The 27,627-nt window shown below is 32.9% G+C and overlaps 1 protein-coding gene across 9 annotated transcripts; it reads right to left on the bottom strand.

Moving 5' to 3' along the window:
* Positions 1–512: 512 nt before the first annotated feature.
* On the bottom strand, positions 513–22,654 carry LOC106768680 (nucleolin 1). Of its 9 annotated transcripts, none has more exons than XM_022782953.1 (24): positions 22,400–22,652; positions 22,223–22,256; positions 22,027–22,115; positions 20,435–20,518; positions 20,191–20,325; positions 20,043–20,111; positions 19,786–19,877; positions 19,597–19,714; positions 18,587–18,675; positions 15,624–15,753; positions 15,108–15,199; positions 14,918–15,035; positions 10,514–10,602; positions 10,004–10,127; positions 9,700–9,791; positions 9,508–9,625; positions 8,486–8,574; positions 8,194–8,302; positions 3,917–4,008; positions 3,723–3,840; positions 2,034–2,119; positions 1,513–1,597; positions 1,300–1,391; positions 513–800 (listed from the first exon to the last, which is right to left on the bottom strand). In XM_022782953.1, the coding sequence occupies exons 4-24, from the start codon at positions 20,444–20,446 to the stop codon at positions 617–619; spliced, it is 2,133 nt and encodes a 710-aa protein (XP_022638674.1). In that variant the 5' UTR covers positions 20,447–20,518; positions 22,027–22,115; positions 22,223–22,256; positions 22,400–22,652; the 3' UTR covers positions 513–616. The 9 variants fall into 9 exon arrangements, 8 of the variants coding, with proteins under 8 accessions (XP_022638674.1, XP_014509427.1, XP_014509428.1 ...); XM_014653941.2 differs by having other exon boundaries at positions 22,338–22,652; XM_014653942.2 differs by lacking the exons at positions 8,194–8,302; positions 8,486–8,574 and having other exon boundaries at positions 22,338–22,652.
* Positions 22,655–27,627: the final 4,973 nt, after the last annotated feature.

Genomic DNA, 27,627 nt, shown 5'->3' on the forward strand with positions numbered 1-27,627 from the left:
AGTAGGGGCTGAATTGCTTCAATTAACAGTTACGAGGATTCAATTGAGAAAGTTTAAAAAAAAAGAGACCAAACTGAGAGGACCAAACGAAAATAGGAACGCCTAAATGATTTAAACCATTGGGTTATAACAACGATCCAAAGATTAACTAAATCAAATTATTTAATCTATTTAAAATATTGATCAGGATGATCTTTTTAATTTTTTTTATATCCAATGAACCTATTATTTTACTACTTTACGGGTCTATTATCAAATATTACTCTTAAACCATGATAACATGAAAACATTATATTCATCACATAAAATAAATAATGTGATTAGAAATAACTAATTCGTATGATTGAAGAATTATTCATAATAAAATAGATTTGAATTTACGGGTGGCTCAAAATTATGTTAATTTGATATTTCCAAATTGATAATCTATTTTGAGCAATTCTACTGAATGTATTAATTTATAATAAGATATAGTCCAATAATAGTTATTTGTAAGAAAAAAAAGATTTTGAAGATTGAATAATTAAGTTTTTATTAATAGTTTTGTGAGAGTTTATTATAAGTAATTGAGTAAATGGTGACAGGGAAAGTGTAGAAAAGTGAAATAGAAATGGGTTCATGAGAAAAATAAAGAATGCCAGCCAGCACCAGAATGCCATCCACCACCATTTTTAGAGCCATTTCCACCACGTCGAGGCCTTGCTTTTTGAACTAACAACATATAACCTCCCATCTCAGTTTGATCAAGATCTACAGCTCTCTTCACACTCTCAACATCCTTGAATTCTATCAGAGCAAACCTGCAAATTTTCCAATTTCAGAATCAGGATGACTGCTGACAATTTTCCCTTTTACTGATAAATTTGTTTGTTGTATCAGATGTCCCTGTTGCAAGCCTTTTTACTGATAACTTAGTCTTCTCTTTTTTCTTTTTCTCTGTAGCAATGGATACATTCTAACAATGGTTTTTACTTATTTTTAATTAATCCTGAAAAGTAAATTTTTTATTACCAAAAAAAATTAAAACCAACACGTGTCAAACATGTAACACGCTGTGTCAGTAGTCAATAGGTTTTTGTGAAACTAAACCCATTACTTTAAAACTACAAGGACCAAACAATATAAAAGTTTCGAGAGATCTTTTCTAAGTATATGTGTGGAGATTCCTGTATTATCTATAGACAACTTTCAACAGTTGTGTAAACAAACTGAACTTTGCCCCGATGATGAATGATGTTGAGAAAACAATAATTTAACAGTATATTATAACCTAACTTGCATCAAAACAAGAACACATACCCCTTAAATGCACCAGAATCATGAATTTTCGGAATCAATATCCTGGTAATCTCTCCACAAGAACCAAAATGCTCTTCCAGGCTAGCTTTTATCTGAAAGAAAAATGTAGTTAAGTACTCCTGGTAAACCAAGCAGAGTCAATAAAAAGATATTCATGTAATCAGTGCAGGGAGTGGTGTAAAAAATAAAAAATGATAAGAAAAAAAGAACTACCTCTTCTTCCTCGAGTGAAGTATCAAAACCCTTCACAAATACAGTTAGAGATTGAATTCTTTCACCCTTCTGGAACGAGTTGTTGCTAAAGTTATTAACATGGAAACAACAAAGGGAAGAAGTGAGCATAATAATACAAGATAAAAAAAATCTATAAATATGAGAGATTAAAGACTCATCTCTATTTGTTTTAAAAAGTGCATTTTTAATTAATTTTTGTATTAGATAGAACACAAATCTCAAGAAAGATGAATAAAAACTATATCAAGAAAGTGATTTTTTTTTTCAAAGCTTATCCAAACACCCTGGACAAAATGAGTATAAACAAGAGACATTAACCCATGCAAATGCACAGTCAAAGATTATAAAATGATTTCCAGTTCAAAATGGCCATTTTATAAGAAGATATACACATTAAAGTAATTAGGCAGGAAAGTCCAAACAATGACAGATTTACACAAGAGGCATGCACATGCTCTTGCATGGTTTTTTTTATGCATCTTTGGATATGTAGAGATTACCTTCTACTGTAGTTATCATTTTTTTCTCGAGCTAATTCAACTGTGATGATACGTCCAAACAATTCTGTGTGATTCAACTTAAGAGCCTATGATACAAAAGTAAATTGATTGTCAGCTCAATGTCTTCGATAAGCATAAACAAACAGATGATGATGAGGCACAGATATAAATTCAAAACTAATTGTTATGCAAAGACAAAGGTTCTAACGATGAATGTAGCCAAGAGCACCTAGTTAGTTGAGAGTTGAGACTAACTAGGTTTACAACAAATTACCGTTGACCAGGTTAAGAAGCAGTATAGAAGTTGCAACCTATGAGCTGGTTAGAACAATATACAATGCATGAGTTAAGAATGTTTGGGTGAACTTGTTAGAAACCCTGCTTATTTTCTATTATAAAAACTAGGCTTAATAGCCAATTTTGTCCCCAGTTTCGTTGACAAATCTCAATTTAGTCCCTCGTTTTAAAAGTGTTTGAAATGAGTCCTCACTTTCAAAATTTTGAGTCAAATTAGTCCCTTTTGTTAAACAGAATCAAATGGTCTTAAGGGTTTAATGATTTAACATAAGAGATATTATTTTATAGATATATCTATAAAATAATATCTCTTCTGCCAAATCATCAAGCCCTTAACGTTGTTTGTTTCTGTTTGACGGAAGGGACTAATTTGACTCACAATTTTGAAAGTAAGGACCCATTTCAATCACTTTTAAAACGAGGGACTAAATTGAGATTTGTCAACAAAACTGAGGACAAAATTGGCTATTAAACCTAAAAACTATATTTTGTTGCATACCAATTATATTCATTCTGTTCAAAGTAATCAGTAGGTGTCCTAGATTCCTAGCTGACAAATATAGTGTACTTTTTGTACTTTACTTCTCTACTAGTTCTAAACCTCTCTTACCTTCATAAATAAAGTACGTAAGTAAAAAATTATAGCCCTTTCAAAATTCCCACCCGAATTATTGTGGACATATACATGACTTATAATAAAATAACATGGACTTTTTTAGTTGTTGCTGTAGAAGCAAAGAGTGGTTTAGATATGGATTTCAAAATCTACGCATAGTATATAACATAGAAGGAGTCATACTAATACTATGGCCATTTTAATTAAAAAAGATAATTAATTCTCAATTTGTTCTATATATTTAATTATTTATAACTTTCTGCTCCAACTTCATTCATAAATATCTCTTCAAATTTACTTCCTTGAATTCAAACTCTCATTTAGAAGTCCTCTCTAAACTCGACCTAGAAGAATTTTTTTTTTTCAAATTAAAAGAAATGAATGTGAAAAAAATTTGTTTTATATATATATATATATATATATATATATATATATTTGTGTGTGTGTAGATTTATGATGTCAATCCAACATTGTATTCCAAAGATAAGGTTATATACTTCTTGAAGCAACCATGAGCTGATAACATGATCATCAAAATTGCACAATTTAACAAAACCAACAACAATAAGGCCTCGAACACAACTAAGCACAAGGGATCGCTTTACTATAACAATCATATACAATACATTTCATTGAAAATGTTATATTGATAAGAAAGATTCAATAAACAAATTGCTAACAAAGTATATGGCTTTGTTGCTTACAGAACAACAACTGTCATCCACTTACTATTAGCAGTTCTAAATGATTTTCAACACAAGGTCATAAAAGCTTACCTTTTGTGTTGCTTCAGCCGTTGAAAACTCAACATGTACAAAGCCTTTAGGCCTCCCCTCATGATCTGTATGTGGATGGAGATAAGCAATTCCTCCACATTCTTTGAAAAGATTTTCCCTGAACAATCTTGAATTAGAATAAATGTACAGAAAATAATTGATGAGGGAAGCACCTTTATTAAAAATATACATACACATCAGCCTGTTCCACTTCATGTGACAAGTTTCCAACAAATATCGTCTTTGGTGCAGCATTTTGTTCTTTCAGAGTAGCTAGCGTTTTAGGCTGCAAAATTCCAGGAAATAACACGTATATAAATGATTCAGATATGACATTACAAGACAAGATAACGGTCATATTCATATTGGAAGTTATGTTTCTGCACCTTAAGGGGTGCTGGTATAATTTACTCTAAAACCTTCGAGCCACCATATGGTTTTCAGTGACTTGGAAAAAGCATATGATCAAATAGTTTCCAATAGCTGAATAGACAGGGAGAATTCAGACAGAAAGAAAAACAGTGTTCTTGTGTGGTGTGTTGCAGGAGGAAAGAAACATTTATAGAATACGTAGGCTCCTCATTTTATTGTGGTGTGTGTCCCTAAGAGGTTAGAAAAGACAAAAATTAGGAGGACAAGTATTTGCAAGTATCGTGCATAAAAATTTAATTAGAGGTGATTTTGAATTTCACATGAAAAGTCTTGGAAGACAGAAAATATCAGAACGGGTTTTCATTAAGAAAACCTAAGTATACCAAGGAAAAGCATTAATAAATGTGACAAAGAAGTTAACCCTAAAGTAGAACAAACTCAACTAGGACCCCAAATGTCAAAGTAAGGGTCACTCAACATTTTCAGTTGCACCAGAATTATATGAATGATGAACTTGTTTTCTTAACTGAACAACTCACAACTGAAGGACATAAGAGTAGGGAGGTTACAAGCCAGAAGATGCAGTTTTTCTAGACTGATCAACAAGGTCTAAATGTCAGAATTTCTGTTTATCTGCCCCTTCCATTGATCATCATTCTATCTATAAATATTATAAAAATATTTACAACCATAAATAGCAATAATGGCACAATTATTCTAATTCCCATAATTATGTAATATAATGAACAGATATTTCTGATTTAAAATAGACAGACTACAATCAACATTTGATTGGAAACATTAAAACAGGATCCTGATTGACTTCCCCCTCAAATTAATCCAAATAGTAACGGACCATCAATTTGCTGACTAGAAATTGATGGCAGGGTCACGGTCCAACCCTGGTGAAGACATCTGCAACTTGAAGTTGTGTTGCAAGATGTGGAAATGATACAACATTAGTGTCCCAGCAGAAGAGTTTAGTGTCTCCATATTTACTTTTGGAGGAACACGGAGGAGTGTAGAAGAAACATAAGTCATAGATAGGATTACTGGTGATTCTAGAATCAGATCACATGTAACCACATACTCGTGAAGCAAGTCATACATACAAGGCTGAAGTCGTAAAAAATATACTGAAGTTCTCAAATTCTTTTTTTACATCTGTTAATGGTGCTAGGAACTCATCAAAATAATGTAAGGCAGTGTAGTTCTCAAGTTCTATTTTCACATCCGTAGATGGAGCTAGAAAGTCATAATCATGTAAGGCATCAACAATCTGCCCAAGCAGACATCAAATCGGCATGAAGCAAGTAGTGTCAAAAGATCTTGGCAAACATTGTATAGATGTTGGGTGTCATTAGTATAGAGGGAATAAGCCCACTCCTAACTCATGCACACTTTTCATAAGAATGGAAAACATGATTGACTGAGCTGTGGGTAGTGGAATTCTTGACACTGCACACTTTAGTATCGAATCTGTGGCACAACCCCCTGAACCATATCCAGACTCTGAAAGCCCAAAGGGAAATTGTGACCTTTTTCCATCTAATTTGGATGCTGAGTTGGTGCTGGAATCCATTTTCTCAAAATCTGGGTGAAAGGTTGTCTATCCTCAAGTGTTGGTGAATGCATTGCTTGGCTTTTTGGACCCTTCTTTGGATGGGTGTTGATCAGCGCAATGTGATCCCTACCCTGTGGTTGATGGAGAAAAACAGGGTCACTGGAAAAGTCACCCAAGTTGTTGCCAGAATAGTATGCGAACTTGGAAGAAATGGACTCAAAAAAATCCCTCCAAAGATAGTAGGTCCACTAGGCCAACACAGTTTTCGAGAGACTCTAACTACCATAATAAACTACAAGAAAAAGAGAAGCATTGAGCTGAAATAGTGTATTTCTATGATGGCATGATTTATTTATTTATTTATATTGACAAAAGAAATCAATTCAATAAATGGAGGACATTTGAAATCCTCTAACAATAAAGATAAGATCCTGGAATAATACATCTATGATATTGATACCTTTTAGTATGAAGATATGTTCTTGATATCTGCAATTATAAAGATATGATTCTTAATTTTGTAATGATAACAAGGTATGATGAATGCTCGAGGAAAAATAGTAGAATCCCTTGATTGAAGGGATGATACAATCTGATATTAAATGTAAAGTTAAAAAAGATAACAAAACAATAAAGTCTGAAATAAAAGAAACAAGGCATACAATCTTCAACAAATTTTCCACTAATGTCTATATATTATGTATCATTTAAAATATATAAAAGAAATAAAATATTTCTTTCTCTTTTCTAATATAAAATAGAAAATTGAAACAGAAATTATCACAACAAAAGATAACAGTTATTGGACCAAACAGAACGTGCAAACACAAGAGGATCTTAAGTTACGACACCAACACAAGCATGCACGAAAGATAACTTTTGTGGTTGTCTTCTACTGTGTGTTTTAGGAATTTAACCTTTTAATACATGTACTTACCCGGCGTCCGATAAGAACAATACCCAAGTCCTATAATAGCATTGGCTGTAAGAGCTGAGGTATACTAGCTCACTCTCCATTACTCAACTTCTACATTGGCTAAAACCCTCCGTCCCTTTCTGATACATTGACATCAATTGACAAGCACTTAGGAAACTCACCCTTGAAACCTAGTTGTTAAGGAGGGAGAACTAAACACTTAAATACTCCATTGAGTATCTCATACTTCCTGTCAGAGATCTCACATTAATTAGAAATTAGACCAAATTATAATATATAAGTGGACTGCAAACTTTATCTTACAAACCAGTTTTGTTAGGTTGAGTTAAGCATAAACTCATTGAGATGGTATCAAAGCTATTCAAAGCATATTCTAATCAAATTCCTACTAGACTACTCACAAATATATAATCCCATGCTTGAGATATTTATTCTTCGGTGCAAGAGGTATGTCGCAAATTCCACTTCGACTGCGGATTTCAAGCCAAATTTTATTATATAAAAAGAGTACAAATCTCACCTTATAAACTGATTTTGTGAGTTTAAGAGAAGCATAAACTCACTTACTAAGACTGCCAAATGTGGGACTAAAGCAACACATGTACCCAAGTCCCTATCATATTTCCTTTCTCTTTCTTTTATAAAAATAAAAAATAAAAAAGAAAAAAAAACTGTAAATTTTTGCATGCCCACATGTTCACCACCAATGCCATGTGTCTAGGGTCACCATTTGCAACCTACTATGCTAGTGCCATTGCATGGCATTTTGTGAAAAAACCACCATAATTTTTTCCATTGCTTCCATTTAATAACAATGAGGGTGAATCAACCAACAACCAAGTATTGTTAACAATAAGACCAATACTATGAACAAGTGTGACAAAAGGTTCATACTCAACTCAATGGATAATCCATCCACAACAACACCCATTTTCTTGAATAGAAATATGACCTAATATAAGCAAGACCTTCAACAAGTGGCAGAACAATCACCTTTCTCCATGTTCCTTAATTCAGTTCGGAAAAATGAGATTTAGCTTCTGTGAGCTTGAAAGTAATTATGGTTCTTCTACAAATGCTTCCAAAGGTGCATGCAGCCAATAAATTGAGGTAAAAGAGATAGACTGAAGGTTGAAGCCAAGCTATCAGCATTTGATCTTGCCATTCCCCGCGAGTGTAAGTTGTATTCTCAATTTCAGAATCACATTTTGCCTAAGAAATCGCAGAGGAATCACTTCAGAAGAAACTTGTTGAAACAAAGTCCATTTAAACAGGACCAAATTATTGTTTCCAAAGCAGGAAATTCCTGTTGTCAAGTTTATCCAAAAGTTATTGTTTCTGACCATGATAGGGCCTTCCTTGAGTATTTTATAGGTTGAGACTTTCAAAAGGGCAGGAAGTAAACTGAAACTCAGTTCACCATAGTATCCTCAATTTCTTATTTCTTTCTTTACTTGATAACTAACACAATTTTAATCATTCACTCAAAAGCTGCCTCATTTGCATATTAACTTCTTTGACACAAGTTACGCACTCCAATGAGTCATATAATAGATAAACTTTCGCCAAGCTTAAGTAATTTTTTTTGAAATGCTTACACTTTCATGAGGACTTTCACGAGCTTTTTCCTCAATTTCTTCCTTACAGTCCTCTAAATGCTCTGTAGCCTTCATGGGCTGAAATCTCTCATGCTTTTGGAATGAGTTGCTACAATTAATACCATTATTAACAAAAAAACGGTGAGAAAATGCAAGAAAAGAAAATTATATCATGACTGATTGTTTTTTCAAAGCTTATCATTTTACATTCATGCTACTGGGCAGGACAAATTCTTAAAAAACAGTAGTAGGAGGCATGCCCTTGAACAGTTTTATTACGCATGATGATTACCTTCTATTCCAGGTACGTTCACCCTTTCCTCGAGCTATTTGAATTACAATGCAACGTCTCAACAGCTCTGTATTATCCAACTCAAGAGCCTAACAATACAAAGGCAAAATGATGCACGTCTCATTGTCTTCACACAGAATAGGGTTTCAACAAACTTAAGAGTACACATGATGATGATGCACAACATAGACAAGCCAAGAAATATCAATTTCAGCCCTGCATCAGTTAAAAACTAATTGCTTCACAAAGACATAGGCTCAAATGATGCACGTACTCTACAGCACCTGAAAAGTATATAAAGGTGAAGGAAAGAAAAACAGGAAAAGAATAATCCCTCCAATATCGGGAAGAAAGGGAACTGATCAGGGAGAAGAGTTTGAAGTTTGTGATTATTGGATGGAGTGGGCTTCGAGTTGCATACAAGGAAGGGAAAACATTTTTATTTTAAGATGTTATACTTGCAACATTTTTACATAAAAATATAAATGAAAAAAAAGGAAAGGATTTGGAAAGTTAATATATATAAATAAATTTATATTATAATACTCAAGACACTGGCAAGAGAAAAATATTTTAAGAATATTAAATTTTTTTTCATTATAATTTATTTTCGATTTTCAATTTATATGTATAGGCATATGAATAAAAAAATGGTGAATAATATGAATTTATTCAACATTATTTTATTTCATTTTCATTTTGTTTATTCTCATTTGTAAAATTAAATAAAGAGAAATAACTCCTTTTATTCTACACTATAAAAACCCTTTCATATAAAAAGGTATTTTCTACAATCAAATTTTATGAAAAGATTAGTTATCACATCTACTGATTAGGGGTATTTCGCTCATATATCCATTTCCTTTCATACCAAATAACCTAAAATTTACTTAACTTCTACTTTTATTCTCTCCTTTCACTTTCCTCTCTACGCCAAACATACCCTAACAAAGTTACAAATATCTAAGAAATACTATTGGCAGTTCTAACTAGCACGGACTACACAAGGTCACAAAACTTACTTTTAGTGCAGCTTCTGCTGTTGCAAACGTAATATGTCCAAAGCCTTTTAACCTCCCCTCATTATCTCTGTGTAGCCTAACTTCGACGATTTCTCCACATTCTTTGAAAAAATTTTCCCTGAACAATTTTGAAATTGTAAACATACATACAGAAAATAATCAATAATCAATTACATGAAAAATAACACTTACAAATCAGCCTTTTCCACTCTGAATGACAAGTTTTTGACATATATTGTCTTTGATGAAGCATTTTCTTCTTTCAGAGTAGCCAACAATCTAGACTGCAAATTCCAGGAAATAACATAATGCATAAGTTTTTTGATCATTTAAACTATACGGGGTGAGCATATTGCTCAATAACAGCATTCTTTCCGATGGAAACAGCACCAAGCATCTCCACATGCTATTTCAAACAAGTCCACTATATACCTCCAATAACTCATAACAAATGAACATTCAACAATCATAAGCAATTGCATCCCGAAATGCATACAGTTTTCCAAGGATCTTTTACGGCTTTTCCCTCAATATCTTCCTCACGGGACTCCAAACTCCATGTCCTTTTGATGGGATCGATTCTTTCGCGCTTATTGAATGAATTGCTCCAGTTGCTAAAACTATTAACAAGAAAATAGCAAAGGAAATAAGTTGGTACAAGATACAGAAATGACCAAATACAAATGATTTAAGGCTCACTTATCTGTGCTTCTAAAATGATGCTTGTATAACTAAAAAACATTGATAATTTTCTTTTAATAATTAGATAAGCTTTCTGAAGAAAAAAGGCCTTAGTCCATTTCATATAAGCTAAAAAGCGCAGCTTATGATGGAGAAATTTTCTGAAGAAAAAAGGCCTTAGTCCATTTCCTCACCTTAACAAAAATAATACATAAATGACTAGACCACATAACCCATGTTATGAAGAAATTTACACTAATGGTATTAAGTGGGAAATTTTGTCAACAAAAGACAACAGCACAATTTCATTATAAATGTACATTACCTTCTATTGGAGGCATATTCACTCCTTTCTTGAGCTATGCCAACACTGATGCATCGTCCGTACCATTTTTTATTATCCAACCCAAGAGCCTATGCGTACAAAAGAAAAATTATTTTCAGCTCAATAATGTCATTGCATGGAACAGGGGTTCAGCAAACATAGACAGCAGATGATGAAATACAGAAAAACAGGCAAATAAGAAATCCCAGAAATAACAATGTCAATCTAATAGGCCATGTTCTGAACTAAGCAGTGAGTTAATTTCCCATTAGTCCGATATATATGTTATTGTTTAAAAGTTAGTGTTATATAGGACGTGTGACAGACTTGTTAGCGCAATTGAAGAGTCACATTGTTACATCTAGAACTTGTACCAAAACTGGGAGATACAAATGGCTAGCTGGTAAGCTAAATAAGCTCGTGTATGGTTTGGGCATTTTCGAACTATATATTATTCAGTAGTTTGGAATGATAGGAAGTGATGTTGATCATTATATACTCTATGAACATTATCCCCAAGAATGTATTTGTCTAACTGTTTATGTGGATGATATTGTTGTCACAGGTAGTGATAAGGGTATTGTATAACTAAAAAAATCTTTCTCAAAAGTTTCATACAAAACATCTTGGACACTTGAGGTATTTCCTTGGTATAGAAGTGACACAATCCAAGGATGGTTTGGTGATATCTCAGAAAATATGCTCTTGACATTCTAGAAGAAATAAGGATGATAAATGATAAGCTTGTAGACACACCAATAGATCCCAGTGTCAAACTTGTACTTGATTAAGGAGAACCTTATTTTGGTCTTTGGAGATATAGAATGTTAGTTGGCACCTCATTGCGACTCTTCTTGACACCACCTTTGCAGTGAGCACATTAAGTAAATTCATAAACTCTCTGTAAAGAACACTAGGATGCAGTCATACAAATAAAAATGTATATTAAGAAGAACCCTAGAACAGGACAAAATTATGAAGATAAGGGAATAAAAAACTCTAATATTCTACAGAAAAACTTCACTAGTCTTCTTTGATGAAAATGATTAAGCTTATTAAAGCTTAAGCCACCAGAATCATAAAAGAGTTAATGATTGATTGTAACTACAATTTGTGACAACCAAAAGTCACCAAAAATTTTAGTTTTTTCAAAGGCTAATGACTAAGTGACCAAGTGGCCCTTTATTACAACTTGAAATAAAAACAAAATAAAGTCCATTAATTGATTAACCCAAAACAAAATTTGGTCAGTCAATTTTACAAAGGATTGGACCATTATTTAAACAAACTAATTACTTAAGAAAAAAAAAAACAACAGCCAAGTGGTGCTTTAGTCTTCCTCCAAGTGGGCCATGATACAATTAACCACCTTGGTCTTTTTTCTTTGAACCTTGAGCTTGTATTCCATTAATATGAACAACACTTGTTGAAGAGCTTCTTTTGCTTTCCTTGCTTTGACTCTTGTCATAGGTCCTCAAAGTCTTTCTCTTGCTCACGGTCATGTCCCATCAATGTGACAACTAGGTAACATTACACATTGCCTATCCTCTTGTCTTTCATGACAGAACCAAACACATTGAAGTGGATTGTCATTTCATAAGAGAAAAATTGAAGTTTGGAGACATAGCCACTAGATTTGTCAACTCTAATGAACAATTGACTGACATATTCACCAAGTCTCTAAGAGGACCAGTGATTTATTATATTTGCAACAAGCTAATCACATACAACCTATATGTTCCAACTTAAGGGAGAGTGGTATAATTATAGAAATAAGGAAATGACATTATATAATCATGAATATTGTTCTAATTAAATAAGGAATTGATTCTATATAATCAGAATTATATATGTATTATTCGAAACATTTTTATTTATTTTTGTATAATTTTTGTTATTGTCAGAAATTTGGTTTTCCTCTTGTTGCCCTTTTCTGTTCTCTATTTTCTTTTCTCTATTCGTCTCCTTAAATACACATCATTTACCACTATTAATGATAATTGATCCTAATTCCTGATTTTTTACAACCTAAATTAGGAATCCTAAATAAGTAATGGTCCATCAGATGCTTAGGCTGAAGGAAATAAATCTGCATATAACATAGCAACAGATTTTTAGGAAATAAGTAATGGTCCATCAGACTCATTGCCTAACATCCCCCTTTAAATTGATGCAGGTGGTCAAGGAGCATCAATTTGTTAATAAGAAACTCATGTTGAGGACGAGGTACAACCATGAGTATCAAGAGAAACAAATGGAAAGAAATCTCGATGGTCAAAGAAAACCACATTCCGAGAGATATGTAAATGCTAGGCAGCAACATCATAACACAAGAAACCCTTCTGAGCGGTACCATAACCCATAAATGCACATTAGACAAACTAGGCCCCAGAGTTTTTAACGTTCCGAAGGTGGAAGGTGTACAAAACAAACACAACTAAAAGGGTGAAGATCATCATAACTCAGCTGTATGGAACAAAGACGAAAGAAAAGAGAATCGAGGCCAAGAACTTGGGAGGGAAGGTGATTGATCAAGTAGACAGCAGTGATCAATGCCTCAACCCAAAAATGAGAAGGGACCAAAGCCTGAAGAAGTAATGCTCGTGTGACATCAAGCAAGTGCCTATTCTTTCTGTCCACAACACCATTTTATTGAGGTGTATATGGATGGGAACGTTGAGAAATGATGCCTTTTTGCTACAAGTACTCTTGAAACACAGCAGAAATATATTCCCCACCAGAATCAGTGACAAAATCTTAATGGAAGTGTGGAATTGATTCTCAATGTAGGCCAAAAACATCTTGAACAGGGGAAAACTTCATCTTAAGAACGAAGAAAATATGTTCAAGTAAAACGACTATAATCATCAATAAATGTCACAAAATACTTGTACTTGGCGTGTGATAAGACCGGCGATATACTCCAAACATCACTGTGAATAATATAGAAACATTTTTCAACATGATGAGCATTAGAGGGAAGCAAGAGGGTTTTGCTTTTAGCAAGTTTGCATACAGAACAGTTAAAAGAAGAATCAGGAATGATACTTTTACTGCTTAAGAAACTATTTTTCAGTAGATGAGACAAAACAACTGATTTTGGGTGACCCAACTTTTTGTGCCAATCTGCATACTTATTTGGTACATGGAGTAAATTGGAGTGGAAATAATCTGCCCACTTTAGGCCGCTTCCTGATTACCTTCCTCAACACCTGATCTTGCACAAAAAACCAACCTGAGAGAAATTAAGAGTGCAATTGTCATCCACCAATTGTCCAACCGAAACTAACTTAGAGACAAGTCCAGGAAAAACAGATACATCACGAAAGGAAGGAGTAATATCACCAACAACATCAGTAATCTGAATATTTTAAGTGCCATTATATGTGCGAACATTGATTAAATGTTCAGAGGTACCAGCCATATGATTGGAGGCTCCAGGATCAACATATCATGGTGAAGATATTTTTAGACTTACCCTGGATGCCTAAAGCAGATAATGCTGAAAGCACCATTGGTTGCACCTTCTCTGGAGTTAAGGCATCAGCATGGAGTGGGACAGAAGGGGGTCTCTCAGTCATGGAACTAGATGCATGAAGAGCTTGCACCTGGTGCCAGGGTGGTCGAGTGGGACAGTCTGTGATGATATGACCAATGTGCTTACAATAGTTTCAAAACTTCTGAGTGCAATAGTGAGCAATATGACCAAACTGTTTGCACGAATAACGTTAACCTGTCGTGTACCACGGCCTTTGCTTTTATCTTAGGCAGTATAGGCAACAACAATAGCTTTCAAAACAGAAGAGTCACAGGACAAAGCTGCCTGAGTAAGAAGACGTTCTTCCCAAAGATGTTCACCAACACATAGCAGTTACCAATATTAGTGATAGTTGATCCTAATTCCTGATTTTTTACAACCTAAATTAGGAATCCTAAATATATGCAATTATTAGGCGGAAGGAAATAAATCTGCATATAACACAGCAACAGATTTTTAGGAAAATAATAATGGTCCAGCGGACTCACTGCCTAACAGTTATCAGTTCCTCTATTTATTGTATTATTTCCTTTTTATCAATATATATAAAGGACAGATGTTGTCTAAAAAACACATGGTTTCAACTTATGTTTCTCTCTTCCCTAAATTTTTACATTTAATAATATCACCAACAATAAACCGCCTCACTCAACCACAAATAAGTACAAGAATAGCAACTTGCATCAGGAATTAAATTCAAAAAAATTTTATAAAAGACAATTGAGAAAAATATTTCAACAAACCAAATTGTTAAACTTCACAATTGAAATTTGTGTGGAATTGTTGCTTCCAAAGGTACAACTCTTTGAAATCATGATGCAGTTCTGAAATGATTTGCAAAGGCTACACAAGGTCAAAAAGCCTACCTTTTGTGCAGCTTCTGTAGTTGCAAACTGAACATGCCCAAAGCCTCTTGACCTCCCTTTATGATCTCTTTGTAGACGAATATCAACAATTTCTCCACACTCTTTGAAAAGAATTTCCCTGAACAATTTTGAAATTAGAAAAACATACACAATATAACTAATAACCACCAGAACAAAAAATAATACATACATATCATCCCTCTCCACACTATAAGACAAATTTCTAGCATATATTGTCTTCGAAGTAGCTTTTTGTTCCTTCCAAGTAGCTTGATCTTTTGGCTGAAAGTTTTCAGGAAATACATCATATAACATATTTGATAGGTTTCATAAGAGAACCAAATATATTAAGGTCGAATGTCGTTTCATTGAAAGAGATGTCGGCACAAGTTTTGTCAACACAAATGACCAAGTGACAGGTGTCTTTATCAAAATCTGTAAGGGGTCCGATCCAAAAATTGAATACATTTGTAGCATGCTTGGTGCACATATGATCTTATATGCTCCAAATTGAGGGGGAGATTATGAGAATCAGAATAATGCATTTTCTTTTATTATTATAGCCATGTGATCTTTATTTTATAAGAAACAAAATATCCTCCGTTTAAGCCTAATAATTGTAGTGCATCTATAAAAACTCATAATAATTGTGTATTCAGGCATAGGTATTTGATAACGTCTTTGTGTTCTCTATTTTAACACTTACAATTGTCTGAACAGCTTTGGAGTCTTTTTCCTCAGTTTCTTGCTCACAATCTTCTGAAATCTCTGAACATTTCACCGGCTGAATTCTTTCACTACCGTGATATTTGTTGCTAAAATAATTAACATGAAAACTGCAAAGAGAAGAGAGTATAATCACAAGATCTTGAAATGAGACAACATAAGAGATTATAGGCTCATTTGTTTCTGCTTTAAAAGTAATATATTTTTAATTAAAAATATTTCTATTTTTTTTAGTAAAGGGATCAGCTTATGATGAACAAATCTGTTTAAATTTCCTTCTCACGAGGTTAAAAAGGAAGCATATGAAACAAAGTTTAAAAAATGTCATGACCAGAAACTTGTTTTTTAAAGATCGTCCAAACACCCTGAACAAGTATATTCACACTAGACATGGCAACATATGCAAATGCAGTGCAATATGCAGAAATGTTTGTGGAAAATCATATTGATTTATCATTCAAATCATGAAAATATACATTCTGATACCCTTTATTTGTAGTAATCAAATTCTCCTAAAAAGGAAAATAGGGAAACTAGGAAATCTTGAAAAAATAAAATAAAATAAAAGATTATGTGTCTATTTCCTCTAATTAGGACGATTCTAAAAGATATTATCAACACTCCCCCTCAAGCTGGATCATACAAGATAGTATGAATCAAGCTTGGAATAGACAAACTCAATAAACCCAATAAACCAACTTGGACAAACTTCAACTTGGACAGCAATGGACGAGGGCGAACTTCAACTTCGAAATGGTGACTTGCAGCAGCAAACAACAACAAATTGCAAGAACAGATGAAGGGCCTGCAGTGACGAATAGCAACAAACTGCAGGGACTGAATTGCCATCAATAGTGGCGATCAACAACAAAACTTCAAGAGACTTAATTGCCCTAAACAGCAACAAAACATCAAGGGACTTAACTGCCCTAAACAGCAACAAAACTTCAAGGGACTTAACTGCCCTAAACAGCAACAAGCCTTCAGGAAACATCTATCCTACAGAGGCAAACAGTAACAAACCTGCAGGAACTACACTACCCTGCAGTGGCTGGAATTAAAAGGCTAACAGCCATAAACCTGTAGGGTCTTAACCACCCTAAACAGCAACAAACCTTCAAGGGACTTAACTCCCTAAACATATTGGAGGCCTTCAGGAAACAATTGTCCTGCAGAGGCAAACAGCAACAAACCTGCAAGGACTACACTACCTTGCAGGGGTTGGAATTTTCTCCTCCTTACGACTGAGCAAGCAGAACGTGAAGGTGGAAGAACTGGTGAGAACCGATCCGTACAAGGGACAAAACTGAATCCCATAACTTCGAAAGAGTCAATTCAGCGATCAGTCTCAAAGAACAACTCACAAGTTGTTATAACAAAGCTTTGGCGGTGTAGAGGGCCTTTCACATGGCAGAAACCAAAAACACCAAATACCAAAGACATGTTGGAGGTCCAAAGTTCTCTGCTGGACTACTCCCAAATGTGATACTTAGCATTGTATCACAAGAAGTACGGGCTAAACTTGAGCCCAAGAAGAAAGTAACCAACGATCCAAGAAAAAACTAACGCAGTTGCGTCTAGAGTGGTCGTTTTTGGTCTTCAAAATTCTGAACAGATTGTTTGGTCCAGGAAATGACAAACAAGGCTGAAAAAGTAGTGAGTGAGGCTCAATCTGGTGGGGCACGAGCAGCAGCACAATATATTGCAACAGAGTCAAAGAAAATTGTGGTGTTTGGTTCGGTGATGAAACGAGAGGCGAAACCCATTGGTGGAGGCATAAACCGGAACGCAGTAGAGGCGGAACGCAGTAGAGGCGGAACGCAGTCCGGTGATGCGGAAGTGTGCAGCGAGATGACGGAGATGTTGTGAAGACAACGAAGATGACAGCAACGGCTGCTGTGGAGGGTCAAAACAGAGAGAGGAAGGTCCCGCGAGTGGGTCAGACCAAGGAGCAGAGACTAAAACTTAGATCTACTAAAATATAGCCCAAACGAGTCGTCACCGACCCTAGGAATGGGCTCAGGAGGCTCCGGCGACCCTGTCTGCAGCGGTGGCGGCGAGTGGGTCTCGCCGTAGGTAGGCACGTGGGCTGCACGCGCCGGCAACGTTGGCTGCGCGTGGAGGCGCATTGAGTGGAGTCGGGTCCTGACTCCGGTGGGGTTGGCCGTCGCTAGAAGAGACGATCCAGATCTGCTGGTCATCAGTCGAAACTGTGACGGTGGCCAGCGGCGGACGGTGGCCGGCGGTGAAGAGCGACGGAGCACAGCGGAATAGAATGTGAAGGCAGTGCCTTTCTTGGGTTCTTTGAAGAAAAGACTTTCGATCTCTTTGATTCAACTGGCAGTCAACAAGAATGCCAAAAAAGAAGAGCCAAAATTGACTGACCATCAACAGAACTAAAGTACCAGTTTCAGCTACTGGTTCGAGAGGGAATGGGTTTAAATCCCACTCTAATCTCAAACAAACACTGTATTGGATAATACTGAAAAAAGAAAAAAAAAGAAGGCTAGAACTTGACTAAGGCAATTGAAACCCATTAAAAACAGATGTTAAAGAAGAGATTTTTAGGGGCCGACCGCCGGCAGACAGCGAAAGCGGATCAGACAAGCTCTGATACCATGTGGAAAATCATATTGATTTATTATTCAAATCATGAAAAATACATTTTGATACCCTTTATTTGTAGTAATCTAATTCTCCTAAAAAGAGAAATAGGGAAACTAGGAAATCTTAAAAAAATAAAATAAAATAAAAGATTATGTATCTATTTCCTCTAATTAGGACGATTCTAAAAGATATTATCTCAAATTACAACAATGTTCAACAATTCAAATTGACATGTTTTGTGAGAAATTTAGATCAATGCTATTGGGTAGGAAAAGTTGTCATGAGACAGCAACAATAGGCAAGTTCTTAAACAGTTTCATTATATGTGTAAATTACCTTCTGTTGGGGGTATATTTTTGCCTTTCTCGAGCTACACCAACTCTGATGCGACATCTCAATAATTCTGTATTATTTAACTTAAGTGCCTGTAATTACAAAAGCAAAAATTGATTCTTAGGACAATCAATGTATTCACTCAGAAACAGAGGTTCAACAAACATAAAAGCAGAAATGATGACAATGCATTGCAATAAAGGCCATGCATAGATATATATGCATGTTTATGCATACATGTGTACATGTACAAACCCACACACGCATACATGTACAAAAAATCTTTTATAAGATAATGATAATCCAGACAGCTTGGGTTTTTACAATTGAACACAATGATGCGAGAAAATTAACGAAATTTTAGAAGAAAATCGAGAATTTGTAACAGATACTTAGTAATAGTAGTGATATGTGTGTGTGTGTGTGTTACAACTGAAGAATTTAAAGAAGTTCATATATAGGAAAGAAAGCTTCTGTCCGAAGTGTACTGATAGGTATCTAATAGAAGTAATAAGAGACCTGCACTGCAAGCTTTAAGTTAGACACAAGTTGATATCTGATCTCAATCAAACATTTAAAATTAGAGGTGCAATACATTCTTAAAAACTCATAGCAGGAACTTCTTTCCAGTGCATAGTCATGAATTCACCATCCCCAATACAATTCTATTCACACATTAACCAAATATAGCACAATTATGATGCCAAACCATAGTGAGATTTCAATGACAAGGGCAATCTATCAATTTATTCACAGATTAACCCAATACATTTTGAAGACAACCCCAATTTGAAACCATGTCTGCCAAAACTAAGTATATCGTGGCATTTTGCTTCAGGATTCAAATTCATTGAAAACACTAGGAATGAGAGAAGTATTTCACTGAATCAAATTGCAATCTTTTTATTCCTGAAAAGTAAAAGTAACTGTCACTTCCAAAGGTGCAACCATCTGTCAAAACCTTCCAGCCGTTATAATACTATTTGCACACACCACACAAGGTGACAGCTTACTTTTAGCGCTGCTTCTTGTGTCGCAAACTCAACATGACCAAAGCCTCTAAACCTCCCTTCATCATCCGTATGTAGACGAACATCAACAATTTCTCCACACTCTTTGAAAAGATCTTCCCTGAAAAATTTAAAATTAGAAAAATGAAACAAAAATAATAGATATGCACCTACCATAAAAATAATACATACAGATCAGCACGTTCCACACTATATGATAAGTTCTTAGTATAAATTGTCTTTGATCCAGCACTTCGTTCTTTCAAAGTAGTTAGCATTTCAAGCTGCAAAATCCAGGAAATAACATGTTATATGACTGATTTGATATTGTTCACTTACAGACGCAGTACCGACCATTGTCCACATCCTTAACATTTTTCACACTATTGCAATAATTCATAAACTTTAAAATTTTAGCAACACTGTGGAAATGGATTATGAAATTATACATTTACTTGCGGAGTTTTAGAGGCATTTTCCTCAATTTCTTCCTCACTGTTCTCTGAACTTTTCACAGGCTGCAAATAAAAGAAAGGTGCTAAAGTATTAAATTTTGCAAAAATAAACAATTACATGAACAATGTCCAAGATTCTCACATTTGTAGTCATATGTGGCTCGTNAATAAAATCAGAGTTATCGTCATCATGGTTGTTGTCATCTGAACTATCACTAGAAGAATCATTTTCCACATTTTTTGAGTCACATTCTTGAGCATCTAATGTGGTGTCCATCTTCAGAACAGAAAATTTGATTGATAAACAATTAAAATAAATGAACATATAACAAAATGAAATTACAAATATAGTGGGTAAAATTTGATTGACTGAACAGTTTATATACCAAAACTTCCATCGTTTTCTCTTCTGTTTCTTCATATCTTTCTTCAGAGTTATCACCTTCATAGATATTGATATTCTCCTGAAACTAACACATGATAAAAATTTTACCAACTCAACACGATCAGTTCATACTCTTCTACCTATAGTCATTATAGTTATATAGTGCAAAACAAGGCATGAAATAGATCAACTGTTATCAGGTAAGGAATCCCCACCACCAATGACCTATTCTTGGTAATGTTATATTTATTCGGTCTCAATTTCAATAATTAGTACCTTACCAACAAAATTAAATATATTATTCTCAAATGATAAATTACAAATAAACTAAGTTTTTAGTGAGTCCTTGGCCCATAAGCCCATTTGTGTACTTTGTATAAATCTATACCTGGCTACTCCTAATTTTCACTAAGTGAATAATAATTTAGTTTCAATGCTGATTGGAATGGCAAACTGGTTTTCTTTTGTAGCACTAATTGCATATCCTAAAATTCCAATGAATAATAGGTTTTGTTCGTTTGCACGTGAACTGTTTGTTATAAAACCCAAATGTTCATTTGCAGGTTTAATTACTTGTTTGATATGAAATTAACCGCAGCGACCATCGTGTTAGACTATGTTTAGTTATCAAATTCTCATCTCTAGCCTACCTCTCATCAATTCAAATTTCAAACCATAACCTTCCTGCTTATCATTGAAATTGAGAAAAAAGCGTATGGAAGTTGATATTGTTTTTATGTATGCAATATCCACCAGATTCGCTGACAACTAATCTTGGTCCAGGCTGACCACCTTTAGTGTGGTATCCCCTACCAAACACGATTTCTCATCCCCAAAACTCATACTCAAGACCTTGCTTAAGAATTGAGTTTAGTAGCACTCGAACCAACTACTCTTAGTATTTGGAAGTTCATATAATATAATGAAAACTCTCAAAATGTTCAAAACAACTAAATCTAGTTTGACAAAATCCCAGAGTACTTTTACAAACGATACTCAACATCTTCATGATTCTACCAACAAATTGACATCTCTTATAGAAACAGGTCATGACATGATAACATAATCTGTGCATCTTCTAAGATAACTTTGTTATTTAAACCGTGTAACATGTCAAGCATGTGCTATCTGCTACAGTTGCAGCAACATTGTGCTTCTGACTTAAGATAGAAAGGAAGTGATAGGTAGTTAGGTGGCAACATTGTTCCTAATAACTTCTGTCATGTGTTCTCTGTTAATGCTGTTTCTGGGTAGTTGGAGATTGCTTTTCTAACCAATGAAAATTGGTAACTTATACCAGCATCTGTATACAGATTCTGAATAACATACTTCAGATATCACTCTCACTCCTTCCAAATTTCATCTTAAATTTTCTCTTATTTTCTGTCGTATAAACATGGATGGCATTAATTGACAAATAATTCCTCACTCATTAGAAAACATGTAAGTAGTATTTAATGGGTCATTAATAAACATACATTTGTATGTAATGCATTCACGTAAAGTTGCCAAATTTTGTATGTTATTCAATTGAAGCTTCCACAATGCATAGATTAAATTGAATTTTTTTGAGCTATGCGAATATGATAATACCTCATTCTTGAGCTCCTCAGCAACCTCATCTCTCTTCTGCCTTTTTGGACTTCCTTGATTCTCTTGCTCAACCCCGTCTTCCCTCCTGCCTATAGAGATTTTACATTTTAAGAAACTGAAAATTATAAAACAACTCAACAAAAAACAAACAAAAAAAATGGAACAAAAAGGAAAGGAACGCTGAAAAAAAAATTACCTTTTTGGGGAAGTGGAAATGCAGTAGTCCCAACCTACAACCCAAAGAAAACGGATTTAGTCAAATTACAAATGGGTAAAAGAGAAAGAATTCACAACAAAGCATGCATCCATACATGGAGGGTGGGATTAGATTCATCCTCCATTTGGGTTTCAATTAAGAGAGAAAAGCGATTACTTTCAAGGATTAGGTAAACCACTAGGGTTTTTGCCTTAGATGGGAACTACTCAATCAATTTGTGCAAGTGTTGGTGTGTGCTTTACTGTTTTCCACTGATTCAGCTTTTTTTCTATTGCAATTTGGATGGCACTTTATTAGTTTTTTCTTTTCACTAATTACTTTTGAAGTAAGGAAGAACATATGCAGTGGTTTTGATTGTTCCGATCTTTTGCTACATCAACCGTTAATGTTTCGAAATTTGATGATGCACTTTCCGATATTATCCGCACGTTGAATAATTTTAATATATATATATATATATATATATATATATATATATATATATATATATATATATATATATATATATATATATTATTCTGATTATTTGATAAATCGATTTTATTAATGTTTTGAAATTTGATGAAGAATTATTTTGGTGTTGAGTAATTTTAATAGATATATTTGATTGTTCTGATTATTTAATACATCTTAATTATTGATATTTTGAAATTTAATGATACAGTTTTTAATATTATTTACATATATTAAATAATTTTAATATATATATATTAAGATTATTCAGATAGTACCAAATCTACATAATCAAATTTTAAAATATTAAAAGTCAATGTTTTCTATTGATTTTAATATAAGAAAGGACATATCCAGTGATTTTGATTTTTCCAATCTTTTTAGTGCATAGACCATTAATGTTATGATGATGCACTTTCCGATATTATCAATAATCTTAATTAATATAAATATATATATATATATATATATATTAAAATCAATAAAAAATATCAATTTTAATATATATATATATATATAATAAAAGATAAATCCTAATTTAAATTTTGAATTCTTTTTTATATAATGACACTTAATTGTAAATAACAGTGATTACTCATACTTTTACCATGTAAAAGGAAAAAAAAGAATAAAAAAATCATTGATAATTAAAGATAACGAGTTTCAAAAAAATAATAATAAATAACGAGAATCTTCAAATTAAAATTATCTTTGCATATAATATATAGAAACGTAGTTTAAAAAAGGTTCGTTTGATAAATACAGTAAAATAGGATAAAAGAATAAAATATGAACATATAAAGACAAGATAAAAATAAAAGAGTAATTCTTTAAAAAAATAAAGACACGAATCACTTTGAGAATAATATTAGAATAAGTTATAACTTAATCTCGAAGCAAACAATATAATAAACTCAATAATAATAAAATATAAAAAAAATTATGTTTACACTTATATAAAGTTTAAACTTTGAGTGACCTTATTTATTTTAAAATCTAAATTCGTTTATCAAATTTTGAATAGTTTTAATTAATTTGTTTTTAAAATAAGTAATAAATAGAAGATTTTCATTAATTTTACTGAAAATATATAATAAATGAATTATAATAGCCAATTAATTATGTGTCATTTTGTTTATTAAAAGGATAAAGATACTTAGACAACATTTTTTTAACAACATTTGAACATCATCATACGTGTCATTGTGTGATTGGTCCATGGTGGTGTTATTGTGTCATTTGGACCAATCACACAATAACACGTATGATCATGTTCAAATGTCGTCAAAAAAATGTTGTCTATGTATCATTACCCTTATTAAAATGACTTTGTGGTGAACAAACAATACTTTGTGAATTTAGAGAAAGAGAGGAAAGAGAAATTTGGTGATGAAATGGTGAAGATAATCATAGGATGTAACAAAACAAATATGCCAATGTCGTGATCTTCCGTTGACCCCTCTCTTTCCAGATTCTGATGATGTGTCCATCACCAACCTCTTCGACGCCGATGACATCCATTACAACATGTCATTATCTTATTAGAAATCTTTATTATAGTATTTGAAAGAAATTAGATTGTAGACAGAACATTTGTAATCAATCTATTTCTTACTTCAGTATGTTAATTTTAAGAAAAATGTCAACAAGCACACCAAACATCTTCACCATTTCATCACTCTTTGCTTGATTGAAAGCAATGAGTGTAATGAAACCCTAATTTAGGAATTGATTTGATTGCATTTTTCTTGTTTTTGGGACTAAGAATAATGGCAAAAGCTTTAACTGAGAATCTAGGAAAATAAGAAATAAATGATGAAAAGGAATAATGTTTGTACTTCAACACCAATATGACAAAGAATAAGTGACACAACATCCATGTTTATTGCCATCGCACAGGAAGTGTCATTTGGAAGTCCCTCGTTGACTAGAGATAAGGTCAAATTATAATATATAAGTGAAATGTAAATCTTACTTTACAAGCCGGTCTTGTGGAGTTGAGTTAGGCTTAAAAACTCACTTTCTAATATGGTTGAGTTAGGCTTTAACCCACCTTTTAATATGATATCAGAGTCATAGTTAAGAGCCTATGCTATCTTTCTTAGACATTTCTGTTTCTACCCGTTGTCGGGCCGCTATTGGACCACCCAATTTTTATGTCTATACCTCGGCGTGAATTGAATGGGATGTACTAAGTGCAAATCTCATCTTACAAGTCGGTTTTGTGAATTTAAATTAGACTTAAAAACTTACTAAATAAATCCAAAGACTAAAATGAAAAAAACATTTTCCACATATCTATTCCATATATATATATATATATATATATATATATATATATATATATATATATATATATATATATATATATATACTTAAAAACTTACTTAAACTCACGTATCTATTCCTTAATTAAAGTGCAAATAAACCTATCGGTTTTGTTGTTTCGGAGATGAAAATATTTTATAAAAGATGTCAAAATAATGATCTTAAGTTTTCACGCAACTATGACTACATAATACGACTTAAAAATCCATATTTTATTAAAAAATAATTATTTTTGTATATATAGTAAAAATATAGTGATACTTTGTATTTTTAATGTAGTAAAAACATTTCAATTTTATAACAATATAAAAGAAATAGAAAATAAATGAAACATAAGAAACTACAAGATAATAAAATAAAAATTTAGATACTTACATTCTTATTTTTATTCTATGTTCTTATAAACAATAAATTATTGGTTAGAATCTTTTTCACTTTATATTTTTATATTATACATATAAAATATATATTATATATAATGTAATTTTGCCAGTAAAATTAAAAATCATCTAATATTTGTTCTATTTCATCTTATATTAAAATATATTTTTAATATCTTAACTTCATACAAAATTAAATTTCGTAAATCTTAAATTTTGAACTAGTTATCGTTAATAGATAAATCCTCATATCCAAATGTGTTAAATATTTATGGGTTAAATATGTTTTTAGATTTTGGTTTTAGTCCTTCTTTCAAATTAAGGTACAATTTAGTCTTCAACTTTAGAAAACTCTGGTTTTAGTCTTTTTTACCAAATTTATTTAACTTTATTTACTGTTTCAAGCACGTTACGCGTTTGAAATCGCAAATAAATTAATTTATTTGCGATTAATTTATTTGCGATTAATTTATTTGCGATTTCAAACACGTAAAATAACATTATTACACCGTGTTTCCACATATCGACATATAACATATAAAGACACGTGAAAGATTTTTAACACATTAACAAATTCTTAATATCATTTAATAAAGATAACGACATGTTTTTTTTTAATTTAAATATTAAACTATATCAACATTTTGACATAAAAACAAAATTCAATTTCACGTCATAATTTAAAATTTACAAATATATTCATCCCTTAAATTTATATATTGATTTTACCTATATAAAAAAATTACTAAACCTACCATTATAAGAAATATGTTAAAAGAATATAGTTGACATATTAAAATATTGGTTTAAACTTCTTTTTGGTTCCTAAGTTATGAACGAATGTTCAGTTTAGTTCCCGTTTTTAAAAATGTAAACCTTTGGTTCCTAAGTTATAAAAAATGTATCAAATGAGTCATTTTTTGATGTTCATGGTCAAAGTACAAAGAGCAATCTAAAGTGCTGTTATTATTAAGAAACAAATCAGAGCAATCTAAAGATGTAACAATTGTTAAGAAACAACCAAAAACAGTATTTCAAGTCAAAAAAGGACTCATTTAATACATTTTTTATAACTTAGGGACGAAAGATTTACATTTTTAAAAACGGGGACTAAACTGAACATCCACTTATAACTTAGGGACCAAAAAGAGGTTTAAACCTAAAATATTATATCATAGCAGTCTCTTCATAAAGAACAAATATTACAATTAGATAATTTCTTAACTTATGATATCCTTCCCATTAAATAGACCTTAATCATTAAGAAAATATTGAAAAAACAATTGAAGTTTTTTCGTTTGGTTTCAATTATACATTTTATCTTGAGATGTTTTTATGGTAAACAGCAAGGACCAATTCAAATTATTTTTCTATTAATTGTTGTATTTAAGTAATAATATAAATACTCATAACTAAAATAAAAATTGAAAAAATATAAACAAAACAGATACTTTGTGTAACATCCCAATAAATATATATATCTAAGCTATAATTTATTCAAGGAGTTAACATAAATAATAAAGGAGAACAGTGGTGAATAAACATACAGATGGATGAGAAATATGAAATATCATATAGAATTTAAAACTTTTTGTAAGAGCTGAAAGTACAATTAATACTGAACGGTCATGGGCTCACTAATATTGAACGGTCATACAAAAAGGATATGTCGAACGGTTTTACAAAATATTAAATTGAACGGCTATACACATAGGGTGATAAATTTGAAACCTAAACTAAGGACCGGACGGTCCTGTACTACTCTCAGGTACAATATCTACAGGTTGATCGGTCAGCAGGGCATCCTTCAGGGTATCTTCAATCACGCCCTCTGCTCACATCCAAAGGATGATCATCGCAGTGAAGAGAACAAACCGAACGACCAAATACTGAACGACAACATAGGCAAAGACAGAACAGATAAGGGTAAGCTTATGTAAATTTAATTAATCATCCAGCATACATATAAACATGAAAAATCGAACAGTACAAACAACATTTCATTCATAAAAATCCTCTCATGCATAACTATAAAAATCGAACGTTCCTCTATCATGACCAACCACTTGACACTGTCCGGACTGTATGAACCATGTAGCTCGACGTCCCTAGCACCCGGTGTGGTGTAGTAGCTGGCATACTCATCAGCTGCCACCCGAGGTTAGTCCTACAACGATCATTTGGTCTTATGACTGCGGACCTCCTGCCATTCCCACGCATGAG

Source organism: Vigna radiata, chromosome 7 (assembly GCF_000741045.1).
Source record: "Vigna radiata var. radiata cultivar VC1973A chromosome 7, Vradiata_ver6, whole genome shotgun sequence".
Classification (NCBI taxonomy): domain Eukaryota; kingdom Viridiplantae; phylum Streptophyta; class Magnoliopsida; order Fabales; family Fabaceae; genus Vigna; species Vigna radiata.